A 12295-nucleotide genomic window follows, 5' to 3' on the forward strand; every position below is an offset into this window, starting at 1 on the left:
AATACGTGGCGCGGTGTGAGTGGATTTGAGGCCACTTTTTTCTATCGCTGCTGAACGTTAGCGCCGGAAAAATGAACACATTAATCGTTATTGCGATTTATTTACAAGAAATTAAAAGCAATAATCTGTGCCGCAGGTGCACCCATGGTAAATTGCTGTGGGAATAACACACAACTCCTTATATGGACATCCTGAGGGCGTGTGTGTTTATAGGTCACATATTCAGGCTTTAAAAAACCTTTCTTTTTCGTAGTAGTGAGTAGTGATATAAAGTACCAATAATTGTGACAAAATCAAGCGTTTTTTCTTTCATTTTTGTTCATAAAAACGAACCAAGCGAACTTTGTACTGTGACGTTTTTTAAAAATCTCACAAATTCAATCGATTTCAAACATTTTGAGTACTTTTTGCTCAGGTGTGCTTATAGAGTTGATGAAAGATAGTTTTTATCCATCAGATTTCCCTGGTTGTGCTGAAAAAAAGGATATAAGACACTCTATATGGCACATTCTTAAGTATTAACATAGTAATGGAAAAAAGCAGCCACAATTCTCTGTGTTCTAAGGGTTAATACAGCTGCATTTTGTTTACTCCCTGTGACGGCTAACCTTTGACCCCAATTGCCACTGCACCAAAGAATACGAAGCCACTGTGTACAGTACTTCTGCACCTACTCTGGTGAAAGAACATCCCACTTTTGTCCGACTAAACAGTTAAAAACTGTCGTCAAAATAGTGTAATAGCCCAAATCACCACCACAAAATGCTCTTGTTGTTGTGTTTTTAGTTAATGTCGCAGCTTCCTGGTCGGCAGTTAGGGGTAAACTTGCAGGAAATGTAACTTACATTGAGTTTTTACCCTTCTTACTGATGCAAAAGTGCATATATGTAAACATGACATGAATAAAACGTTCATTTTATTTGAGAAAGTTGTGGACACGATCGTTGTTAAGTTTCCCCCCGAGTTTCCCCTAAACTGCTGACCAGGAAGCTGTGAATCCGGATGCCAACTTCAGCGTCGCTACAGACTCCAAACACTAATTAACTTAAATCTCTTATTGTTTTTTTACATGCTTTTATAGTGATGTGTAAGCGTTCTCTGGAGCAGAATGAGGGAGAGATTATCAGAAAGTGGAGGATGTAATGCTGCAGGTCTGGAATAATATCCGCTCCGGCTGTTATTATACTTGGTTAAAGGCACCCAGGGGTATTTTTTTTTTCCCCGCTCAGTCTCTGTGGATTTAAAGTGCTCATTGAATCGTTTTTAAAAAAATTGTAAATTCTTGTACATACTTTGAACGGCCTGGGGGTTTATTTTAAGTAGTAGTTTAGGTGTACTTTAAACATGAAGATGCTGTTAAACAACATTTAGACTGAAGTAACTTAGGTTCCATATTTGCCTATTTGTTTTTTTAATACAACTGTGTTTTAGTCCTTTTTTGTACTAACCACGACATGTGTTTTGACCACTCACCGCAGTCTTTTGTGTCCTCATCTCCGAGGCCAGGCTGGCAGCCCATGAAACACCGGTAGGAGCCAATGGTGTTCTCGCATCGCCAGGTACCACAGACCGTGCTTCCAAACTCCTTGCACTCGTCCTTGTCTGTGAGAAGAGGGAGATTGTTGGTTAGTGACAGACAAACAGAGGCACAAATGCAACCACATGTGCAATCAGACACTAACACAGATGCGCGCACCCCCGCACACACACACACGTATTATTCCCTATTCTGCTTCCAGTGTAATGGCTGCAGAGCGGGAGTTGTTGGCCGGGAGGCCTGCGGTGGAGCTGTCCTCAGCAAACGCAGCAGGCATAAAGAAGTGGCCAAGAACAATATTATCACAGCAACCAAAGAACTTGTGAAGGAGCTTAAGAGAGACGTTTCGGGGGAGAGAAACACCTCCAGCTCACAATGGGGTCATTCATGCTTCCCTTGAGGGGAGAGGGAGTTTCAGGCCACGTTATCCAGGCACCCTTCAGTCCTGGAACCCACGGAGGACAACCTCTAAGCCAGGTTTGGACACTTCCACCGGAGCCCATAGATCCATCACAGCCAGCCGAGCCATACCTGTTACACTTAAGCCTCAGTGTAGAGACAATCAATCAGTGCGCTGGTTTACTTTAAAAGAGGAGAAGTTATGTCACTATGACATCATAACGACACATTAAAAAAAGGGGAAGGTTGAACCCGTCTCACCTTCACAGTCAGCCTTGTCCGCGTTGAACTTGAACCCCGTCTCACACAAGCACAGGAACGAGCCGTCGGTGTTGAGACACTGGCCGCGGATGCACACGTCGTCTTTACTGCATTCGTCCACGTCTGACAAGAGAGGAGCAGACGCTCGAATGAAAAGGGAGGGTGGGTCAAAGATTTGTCACCTGGTCGATGGTCGCTAAATATCCCCGTTTATCCGCCCGCCTTAATTAAATCCACAGGAAAACACCGCCGCGGAAAAATCATTTGTAATCAAGCGCTTGTCTGAGCGCGAGACGCATTGGTCAGTTGGAGCGTTTACTGGCACGCTGGCAAACGTAAGACGGAGAAGAAATAAAGCATTACGACATATAATTGTACAGTAATTGGCCTCGGGGTAAAAAGGTCAAAAATAATCAGAGCTTCCTTCCTTTCCCAGCCTTTGATTATCAGGTGAATCTTTCAGGAACGACAAGGTACACAGCCAAAACCCCTAACCCTGTGACTGCAGTTATTTTAAGGACTCAAAGGACGAAGTTTTCTCTTGGAGGAGAGGTAAAACATCTTCATCTGAACTTGTCCCAAGCATCGATTCAGTCTCACCCGACTTAACTTACCTTTTCCATCCCCATAAACCCATACGTCCTAATCCTCCCCTCACCTCCCTCTTCATGCTCACATCAGAGGGCTCTGGCTTATATTGTGTCAGCGGCGCTGTACACACATTGGCAGACTGCGAGAAAATAACACACGACAACTGCTGATTTATGAGATAATTAAGAGTCCGATGTTTGTGGTGGAATGCGGCCAGAGTACTTGACGCAGGGTGGGCAGTTTGCTCCGAGCCAGCGGATGATATCAGGCACTCTGAGGCTAATGTCTCGGTGGAAGGTTTTTCCCACTGCGAGGCGTGACCTACATCCGGGTACTTACATCCCGTCCTGAGTGATCCGATCACAGGTGGTGGATGACTGTGGTGCACCCACCTGGCCTTAAAATACATCCACCGGTGACTACATGTGATCGGACTGTAAAGTCTGTGTCTGTGAGTGGGAACGGGGCTGAATGAGAGCTCTACTCCCGCTACTGTAACATGAAAAATGAATTGAACTATTAGAAAAAGAAATCTTATGTTGATCAGTGGCTACAAACATGTTTTCTGGACAAATTCAGGATATCATTTGATAAGATGACTAAAAACTAGGTCTGAATGGGGCTTTAGTAACTAACCCCACCCCCTTGCCTCATACCTGACCTTACCTGCACCCTATCACGACAGGACATTTCCCTGGCAGACAATCCTCTGTTGATTTAACTTCACCTCTTGCTCACAGCACCCACCAGAAATAACAGCGCTCCAGTTCTGACGTCCTAGCCAAAATTGTTTTCGCGTATTTTGACAGCAAGCGTTACAGCTTGTTGAAAAGAAAATTCTCCCCTTTTTCGCCGATGATTGTGCTACATTTCTTTTTTTTTTCCACCCTCGCTGTGACCGGGCGGAATCGCTGGGTGCGGCTGGAATAACATCAAACTGATGTCGGCGCTGAGAGCGAAGAAAAAGAGCCGAGACGGTTGATGAGGCCATGGCCCATTACACGGAGCGTCTGGCTTGAGCGGGCCATGTCAGGGGTCCCGGGGCCGGGGGTTTCGGCACCCAGGGCAGTGCGGCGTGGACACATCTGTTACGCCGGCGTCGACACTGAATGACGGAACTTGAGAAAACAGGACTGGAGCAAAATCTGCTCGAAAGCGCGATGACGTTATGACCGGCCGTCTCCTGTGTTGACTCATCTGAAGAACGGTGGTCCGTGCTGCGGCGCGTTACTCTACCTTGGCAGCCACTTCTCCCGTTGATGGTGGTGTATCCATCGGGGCAGATGCATGAATAAGAGCCTTCAGTGTTCACACAGTCTCCTTCCCCGCAGATCCCCGCAACAGTGAGGCACTCGTCGATATCTGTCACACACACACACACACACACACACGCACGCAGCTGTGTCAAAGTGCCAGCATGAGGTAAGCCACAGGAAAATGGACGAACCACTAATGGTTACATTTGACTTTACCTCTGCAGTGTGTTCCGTCCGTCAGCTCCAGTCCAATGGGGCACGAGCAGCTGTAGGAACCGGCGGTGTTGTCGCACTGGCCTCCGAGACACACGCCGGCGTCCTCGCATTCATTCACATCTGCAGTTAAACACACACACACACACATGAGCATGACACACTCACAGAGAAGCTGTAAGTGTTCACAGCGGACATGTCAGAAAAGTCATGCATCATCCGTGCGATCCTTTCAATTTGATCTGGACCGCAACAGCCGCTGTGGATTTCAGTGACCACAAGACAAAGGGAGAAGCCACCCAGTGTGTGTGTGTGCTGTACCTTCACACGAGAGCCCACTGGGTGCCACTGTGAAGCCTGGATCGCAGGCCATGCAGGAGTAGGAGCCCTCCAAGTTTGTGCAAACACCCGTGGGGCAAACACCTGGAGTCTGGCACTCGTCGACGTCTGAAGATGAGGGGAAGAGAACGTCAAATAAGACAAAGAGGATGAAAAAAAAAAAAAGGACACAAAGACTGAGAGAGATTTATCTTTAAAGTTTTCCAACTAAGCAAAAGGCACCACTGTTAAGTCTCTTATCGGCTGCATGTGTGACACGCCCCCCCCCCCCCCCAAACCTAAAGCCTCCTTTATTAGACTGCACTGACAGTGTTTTATTAAAAAGGGTAGAGAGATAAGTATGCAGAATGGTCACTCAATCCAAAACAGCAAGCTATTACAGGTGGCAGATAATGACTGTGTCCACAAACGCTGGAGAATTTCATCGAGATGGCACAGATTGTGTTTCTCATGGAGAAAATAGTGCGGGCCATTGTGAAGTGATTGAGGCTGCTTTGTTTTGCCTTTGGGGGTGAACGGAGCGAGTTCAGCGGGGCGAGCTCGCTGCTGCACGCGGAAGGCAGGGGGATTGGCTGAGTCCATTTCAGACTCAGCCCTTAATATTTTCCATGGCATCAGAGACATCCATTAAAATCCTATCTGAGGCCGACTTGGACGCGGGCTTGTTTTGTAAAAGGTTTTTTTTCCCCAGCGCACAGGACACATGTCGGTGGGGGATCTTCCTCTGCAGCCCGCTGCACACTTCCATTCAAAAACACGCCACAACATATATATATATATATATATATATATATATATATATATATATATATATACACATAACTAACTGAGGTCACGTTTGAATCCATTTAAATAATCATTCCTGCGCCGCTTCCCATGAAGTCATGACAGATCTAACCTCCCCGGATTCATCAAAGCAGCCGTTTATCTGCGTCGATCTCATAAATCAACGTCATGACAAATTAGCGGAGCACATCTGTCATCGTGTTGTAGGTATAAGACAGTTTCACAGCAGTCTACTGACACTTCAAATGTCCACCTGAGGGCCAAAGATACATAGAACTATAAATACAGTCGTCGTCGTCTTACCTTCGCAGCCGTAGCCGTCCGCAGTCAGTTGCGTGCCGGGGTCACAGCTCCTGCAGGTGTAAGACCCGGGGGAGTTGAAGCACAGCTGGCCGCGGCACGCGTTCGGCGCCGAGCACTCGTCCACATCTGGACACAGATACGCAGACATATCACGATGGGAGATTATCATCTCTGACTCCAAATAAATAAATAAAGGAATAAATACAGGGCGCCAGATGTAATCAGTTAGATCGATAATCACTGGGGCAAGGAATTACAAATGTCAACACCTCAGTTCAACTATCCGCGGGACATTCGCCTGACATCATCGTGTTCTATTTGAGGCCTGTTTTTTTTTTTTGCCGTGTTGAGCAAGGATTAAACGTGCGTGGTGCCAAAGGCCCTCGCAGCCCGGGATCCAGCTATGATGTGATGTCTAGAAGAAGTATTTTTGGGGATTTTGCAAACAGATGAGGGGGCTTTCTGTCCGGGCTGTCACACCTGAAGCTGTTTACACACAAACTGAACCAGCTGGGAAACTTGCTGAATACTAAAAGCGTGATCCACAGACACGAGTCTCACCGTCGCATCGCTGCCCATCCTCGGAGACGGCGAAACCAGGCTGACAGTTGATACACGTGAAGGAACCCTCTGTGTTTGTACATGTTCCCTGGGGGCATGTAATGGCCAGTGCGCACTCATTAATATCTGGAGTGAGACAACAGACACACACACACAGGAATGAGACGTCTCCGCTGCCAAGTTGCACAGCAACAAGATCTACGAGCCTGGATTGAAGATAAATGTCGTGTCACATTTAAATAAACCAACCTTCGCATAACTCGCCGTCATATGAGACTCTGTAGCCTGTCGGGCAGCTCTCACAGGTGTAGGAGCCTTCAGAGTTTAGACAGATCCCATTGGAGCAGGTAGACAGAGACTGGCACTCGTCAACATCTGAGTGAAAAATCAAAAAAAATTAAAAAAGCACCGTCAGGACTGAATATTTGAAGGTAATTTGCAGGAAAAAACCTGGAGCCTGGATTTACCTTCACACCTCTGCCGGTCTTGAGATACCTCGTAGCCTGTCTTACACCTGGTGCAGGTGTAGGATCCTTGTGTGTTGGCACACACGCCACCCTGACACAGGTCGCCCTGCTCACACTCATCCACATCTGAAAAACAGGAGGGCCGAATTTAATTTACCACCACTGCAAATCTGACTGGATCAGGATCAAAATACAATTGTTTTCACCAGCATTTTACTTAAGATATACGGTATTTGTACATGTTTTAACCCTTAGTGGTACCCAGGGTAATATAGGGACATCCTGGGGGTCTGTGTGTTTACAGGTCACATATTCAGGCTTTAAAAAATGATGTGTTGTTGAGTCAAATTTATGATGGTTGTGATATAAAACAGCAAGAAGTCACAAAAAAGACATGTTTTTCTTCTGTTTTTGATCATAAAAACTTTGAACTGTGAAGTAATCCGATTTTAAACGTTTTGAGTACTTTTTGCTCAGGTGTGTTTACATCGTTGGTGAAAATTATGGTTTTTTTGCCATCCGATTGCCTTGGATGTGCTGAAAAAAAGGATATAAGACACTCCATATTGCACATTCTTATAGCCTGTGTACGTTTAAACATAGTAATTGGGAAAAAAAGCAGCCGACAGGCTCTGTGTTCTAAATTAGGATTAATTAATCCAACAAATTTACTACCCCTGTCACAATTTATACTGTGAACAGGCTTTCCCATGCATAAAAAGTGGGTCACATGTAAAAGAAAGGTCGGGGAAACATTGGCGTGACTCGTCACACGCGCACATTTCATACCTTCACATCTAAGTCCGTCAGCAGACGGTCCAAACCCGTGCCTGCAGTTCTGGCACGTGTGAGAACCCACCGTGTTGATGCAGATTCCTGAAGGGCACACGTTACCAGTGGCGCACTCGTTGACATCTGACAAAAAAAAAAAAAATAGAAATCATTTTCAGACGCTATCTTGTTGTCGTGACAGCTCGACGAGGAGCCGGGGAGTGCGATGATGTGATTAGTTACACCCAAGAGCCCCCTCAGATAATCCTTTGCAGACCTTCGCAAGCTTTGCTGTCTGAGGTGACTCGGTAACCATGGTCACAGATGCATTTGTGGGTGCCGTCCAGATTGACACAGCGGCCGTGGAGACACATTCCCGGGAGCACGCACTCGTCCACATCTGGAGGGGGGGAAGATACAGAGGGGAAGAGGAGGTGGGCCTCAGAAGATAGAACTACTTTCTCTTTGTTTTTATAAACCTTCAAAGCTTCTGCAGTAGCGCTGGAGAGAAGTGTTCACGGGGTACGAGTTGTTGATAAAGTTGTGACTGACGTTTACCTTGGCAGATGTTGTCCTGTGTGAGTTTGTAGCCGTGGAAACAGTTGCACCTATAGGAGCCCTCGGTGTTGACACACCTACCGCTGCCACACGCTGTTTGGTTCAAGCACTCGTTCACATCTGTGGGACAGAAGGGATCAGAATGTGATTTGGGATTTTTTGGGTGAAAAGGAAAGAAACGATCAAACTGTCTATGGTGGGGAAAACGGAAACAGAATATAAAAAAAGAAGTGTTGTATGCGCATAATTCAGCAGTAAAAAATTTAAAAAAAGAGGACACAATCCCAGCGTAATTAGAGAGCAGAATTCCTGCGAACAGCAGCCATTAAATTACATCAGTGCAAAGACCCAAACCTCATTCATGAAGGCTTTTTTTTTTTTTTTTTACTGCTTGCAGCAGTGGCTGTCTTTTCCACTCCATGAGTCAGAACGGTTGACCCAGGGATTATGTGGAAAACCTCAGGCAGAAATAATGTTTTATAGTGGAAATTATCAAGTGTTAACAAAGGTTTCACGACGTTGTAGAGGAGAAAACGTTAACTGAGCAATGGAACGGGACGAAATGGATCGTCTAACGCAGAGGTGGAGAGGTGGACGGCACCGTTAGAGGCGACAGAGACAACAGAAACACCGACTTTGCACAGTGAAAATACAGCGGGAGCGCACCACACGCCGGTGGGCACTGCCAGACATCTGTCAGTGTGGCCGAATCGCTTTGTTTCTGCAATTATCCGGCATCTCTCAAGCATTCACGATAGGCCTCGACAGGGGGAACGGAGCTGTTTTCTCTATCACACCGGCAATAAGGCTTATCCGCGATTTGGCCAATTAGCCACAACCTACTGAGCGATGGTCAATTGACTGTAGGAAACGGCGCAGACCACAGATGTGTACTGTGGGACTGTGAGTGCTTCACGGGGTGATGTTCGCAGAGACAATATTTGCCTGCAGCGTTATCCCTCCTTTGCAAAGTTACAGCTCAATATTGACAAAAAAAAAAATACTAATGACAAAACAGAGGAGAGCTGAAATGCTGTTTTCTTTGGACATCGAGGAAAGTCGCGAAAAACCCTAAATGAGGGCATCGGCTGTCAGACTCGCTGAGCGTGACAGCTGATTATGAAGAATTCCAAGCAAAGTTAATTTCCCCTCTTTTCAATCCTCATTTGGTCTCTTTAAGGTTTCCACATTCGGGAGCCTTCCCCCCCCCTTTCAGAAGCTTAGGTTTCCAAACAAATTAGTGGGGCACAAGGTCTTAAAGAGGGGGATGTGGTAAGTAACACCAGGCGGGCTGTTATGTAACAGTGGCAGCAACACACACACTGAGAGTTTTTACAGTGGACCGTGATGACACTGCAGGACAAATATGTGTTTTTGTCGAAGGCCTCTTTAACCGGCCATCTGACCCTCTTATGTCCCCCTAAGTCCACTCACCTCGTTCTGCCGGCGATAATAAAGCCGCGCTGGCCTCAGCGGGACCCGGGAGCACAGTGGCCAGCGCTCTCTGACAATAGCACACTGTTTGCTCAAGGCCGTGGCCAACAGAAAATATTTGGACTCTCCCAAATTGAAGTATTACAAACAATCTTTTCACGAGGGGCCAGTGATATCAAAAAGAGCAGGAAAAACACAGCGAATGTGGTTCAACAAGGTTGGGGATATTCAGAGGCTGAGGGGTTATGAATAGCAACATAAATGTCCCCCTGAAGTACCAAATGCAATTTATTCAATGTCATTTGGTGCACAACAGAAGCCCGAGTGTCCCTAATTCAACTCGTGCTATTAGGTTAAGTTTACTGCGTTGCGGGCGCATGTAAACGTTAACCTAATACAGGAAGCTTTTGCAGCGTAAGAGGGAAAGACGGCATCGTTTCCCTGCAGTGGTTAGAAAAGGCCCTGAGGAGTTTGGGCAGTGGTGGTGCTGCTGCCGGGGTTGCCTTACCCACACATCTGTCACTGACAGGGCTGAAGCCCGGGCCACAGGCCTGGCACTCGAAAGAGCCGAGAGTGTTGACGCAGACGCCGCCGGGACACGGGCTGGGATCTCTGCACTCGTCTATATCTGGGTGGGACAGTGAAGTAAAGGATTCATCGTTTGAATTACACGCATGGAACAAAGTGGGCGTGTGTTCCCGAAAAAATGCTGACAAACACAAACACAAAAAAGCAATTTTGTTCAAACAAGTGTTCTGTTACAGAGGTTTGGCCACGATTGTGCGCTTACTTCAACTTCAACAGTGTGAGTCGGTGCTTGTGTGTGTGTGTGTGTGTGCTTGTCACCTTCGCATAGGCCTCTCCAAGACTTGGCGTAACCACTGTTGCATTCACAGGAGTAAGATCCCTCTGTGTTGACGCATCTGCCGTGCTGGCACTTGCTGGGCATGCTGCACTCGTTAATGTCTGAAAACCAAGGAGAAGAGAACAGAAGGTGACCATTGTGTCCCACCGCTTTAATAAGGCAAGGATATTTCTCAAATGAAGAGCGCTGACGGACGAGACCTCGCGGTGCACTGACGCGGCTTCAGAGAGCAAAACGGCAGCCGTTCAGCGCTCGGCGACTGGAGACTCTTGCTGTGGACTCACCTTGACAGAACTTCCTGTTCTGGGTGATGACCTGGCTGTAGCCGCTGTGGCACTGACAGGTGTAGGACCCGTAGTTGTTTATGCAGCGGCCTCTCCCTTCGCACGGGTCGTCCTCGTCGCACTCGTCCACGTCTGCGACGGGAGACAGAGGAAGACAGTGTAAAGACGGAGGAGGGGAGCAGATGAAGCGGGACATCACACAGCCTGATTTTTTTTTTTTTTTAAAAAAAGCTCCTGGCTCAGCCGGGGTGGAGCTGAGGCTCAAGGTCATGGCCTTTCTGACTTTAAACTCAGAATTTCTGACTTCAAACTCAGAATTTCTGACTTTATTCTGAGAATTTCTAACTTTAAAGTCAGAATTTCTGACTTTAAACTCAGAATTTCTGACTTTAAACTCAGAATTTCTGACTTTAAACTCAGAATTTCTGACTTTAAACTCAGAATTTCTGACTTCAAACTCAGAATTTCTGACTTTATTCTCAGAATTTCTGACTTTAAAGTCAGAATTTCTGACTTTATTCTCAGAATTTCTGACTTTAAACTCAGAATTTCTGACTTTTTTCTCAGAATTTCTGACTTTAAACTCAGAATTTCTGACTTTATTCTCAGAATTTCTGACTTTAAACTCAGAATTTCTGACTTTATTCTCAGAACTTCTGACTTTATTCTCAGAATTTCTGACTTTATTCTCAGAATTCTGACTTTAAACTCAGAATTTCTGACTTTATTTACAGAATTCTGACTGAATTCAGACTTTAAACAGAATTTCTGACTTTATTCTCAGAATTCTGACTTTAAACTCAGAATTTCTGACTTTATTCTCAGAATTTCTGACTTTATTCTCAGAATTCTTAACTCAAATATGTTTTTCCTGTGTGGCCCTAATCCTCTTCCATGGCATCGTGACACAGATCAACATAAACACAGTTCTTGTGCTGAATAATTGCCTGCACTTGGATGATGACAGAATGACAAATGCTGGTCCTCTTCTGTGAGTGTGTGTCTGTAGTGTGTGTCTCCCCCCCCTTCTCTCTCAGTGTCAAACCACTACCCCAATCTCACCCCGACTTCCTCTCTCCCCACTTTTTCTTACCGATGCAGTTGGTCTGCAGTGCACTGAGTTTGAATCCAGGCTCACACTGGCAGGTGTAACCAGTCTGCACAGGAACACATTTCCCATGACCACAAATGGTCGGAGTGGTGATACACTTGTCACTACCTGATAAAATAAACAAAACATATGTACACATTACAACATGTTTTCTTTTCTTTTAACATGACAGACCTTGTAAAGTATTACACGTCCTGCACGGGAACCCATCTTGCTCTTTTATAAGGGATGCGGTTCCTGGATGAGAGGACAGGTTTTTTTTTACAGCTCTGCAGTGTTCTCTCGCTAACAGGTGGCGTGGCGCGCTGACAACGGGGTCAACAAGAAACAGGTCATGCACAGTAGAGCCTGACGTTAGTTTTGCTCTTGTGTTTCTCCGTCCAAATGGACTGTGGTAAAACAAAGACACCCCCTCTGTGTGACTTAGGACAAAAATACAAGATTACTATTAATTCTCCTCACTTCTCTCTCTCTCATTCACGCTGTTCTTCCTCCATTACTCATAAATCTGGCCTCTGTCCACTCAGGATAGCTTCCCTTTCCAAGAGGCACACACTGC

The 12295-nt window shown here is 46.1% G+C and overlaps 1 protein-coding gene across 1 annotated transcript in view; it reads right to left on the reverse strand.

The window, feature by feature from the left end:
• LOC131444517 (latent-transforming growth factor beta-binding protein 2-like) overlaps positions 1–12295 on the reverse strand; it is an 88037-nt gene that overhangs the window by 15704 nt on the left and 60038 nt on the right. Inside the window, exons 15-30 of the mRNA XM_058614900.1 lie at positions 11719–11844; positions 10626–10757; positions 10323–10442; positions 9985–10104; positions 8043–8162; positions 7762–7884; positions 7503–7628; positions 6714–6839; positions 6496–6621; positions 6247–6372; positions 5686–5811; positions 4579–4704; positions 4261–4380; positions 4025–4150; positions 2198–2320; positions 1474–1602 (exon numbers count right to left, since the gene is read on the reverse strand). Coding sequence (XP_058470883.1) covers positions 1474–1602; positions 2198–2320; positions 4025–4150; positions 4261–4380; positions 4579–4704; positions 5686–5811; positions 6247–6372; positions 6496–6621; positions 6714–6839; positions 7503–7628; positions 7762–7884; positions 8043–8162; positions 9985–10104; positions 10323–10442; positions 10626–10757; positions 11719–11844 — 1995 coding nt within the window. The remainder of the gene's footprint in view (positions 1–1473; positions 1603–2197; positions 2321–4024; positions 4151–4260; positions 4381–4578; positions 4705–5685; positions 5812–6246; positions 6373–6495; positions 6622–6713; positions 6840–7502; positions 7629–7761; positions 7885–8042; positions 8163–9984; positions 10105–10322; positions 10443–10625; positions 10758–11718; positions 11845–12295) is intronic.

This window comes from Solea solea, chromosome 18 (assembly GCF_958295425.1).
Source record: "Solea solea chromosome 18, fSolSol10.1, whole genome shotgun sequence".
In the NCBI taxonomy this organism is placed as follows: Eukaryota; Metazoa; Chordata; class Actinopteri; order Pleuronectiformes; family Soleidae; genus Solea; species Solea solea.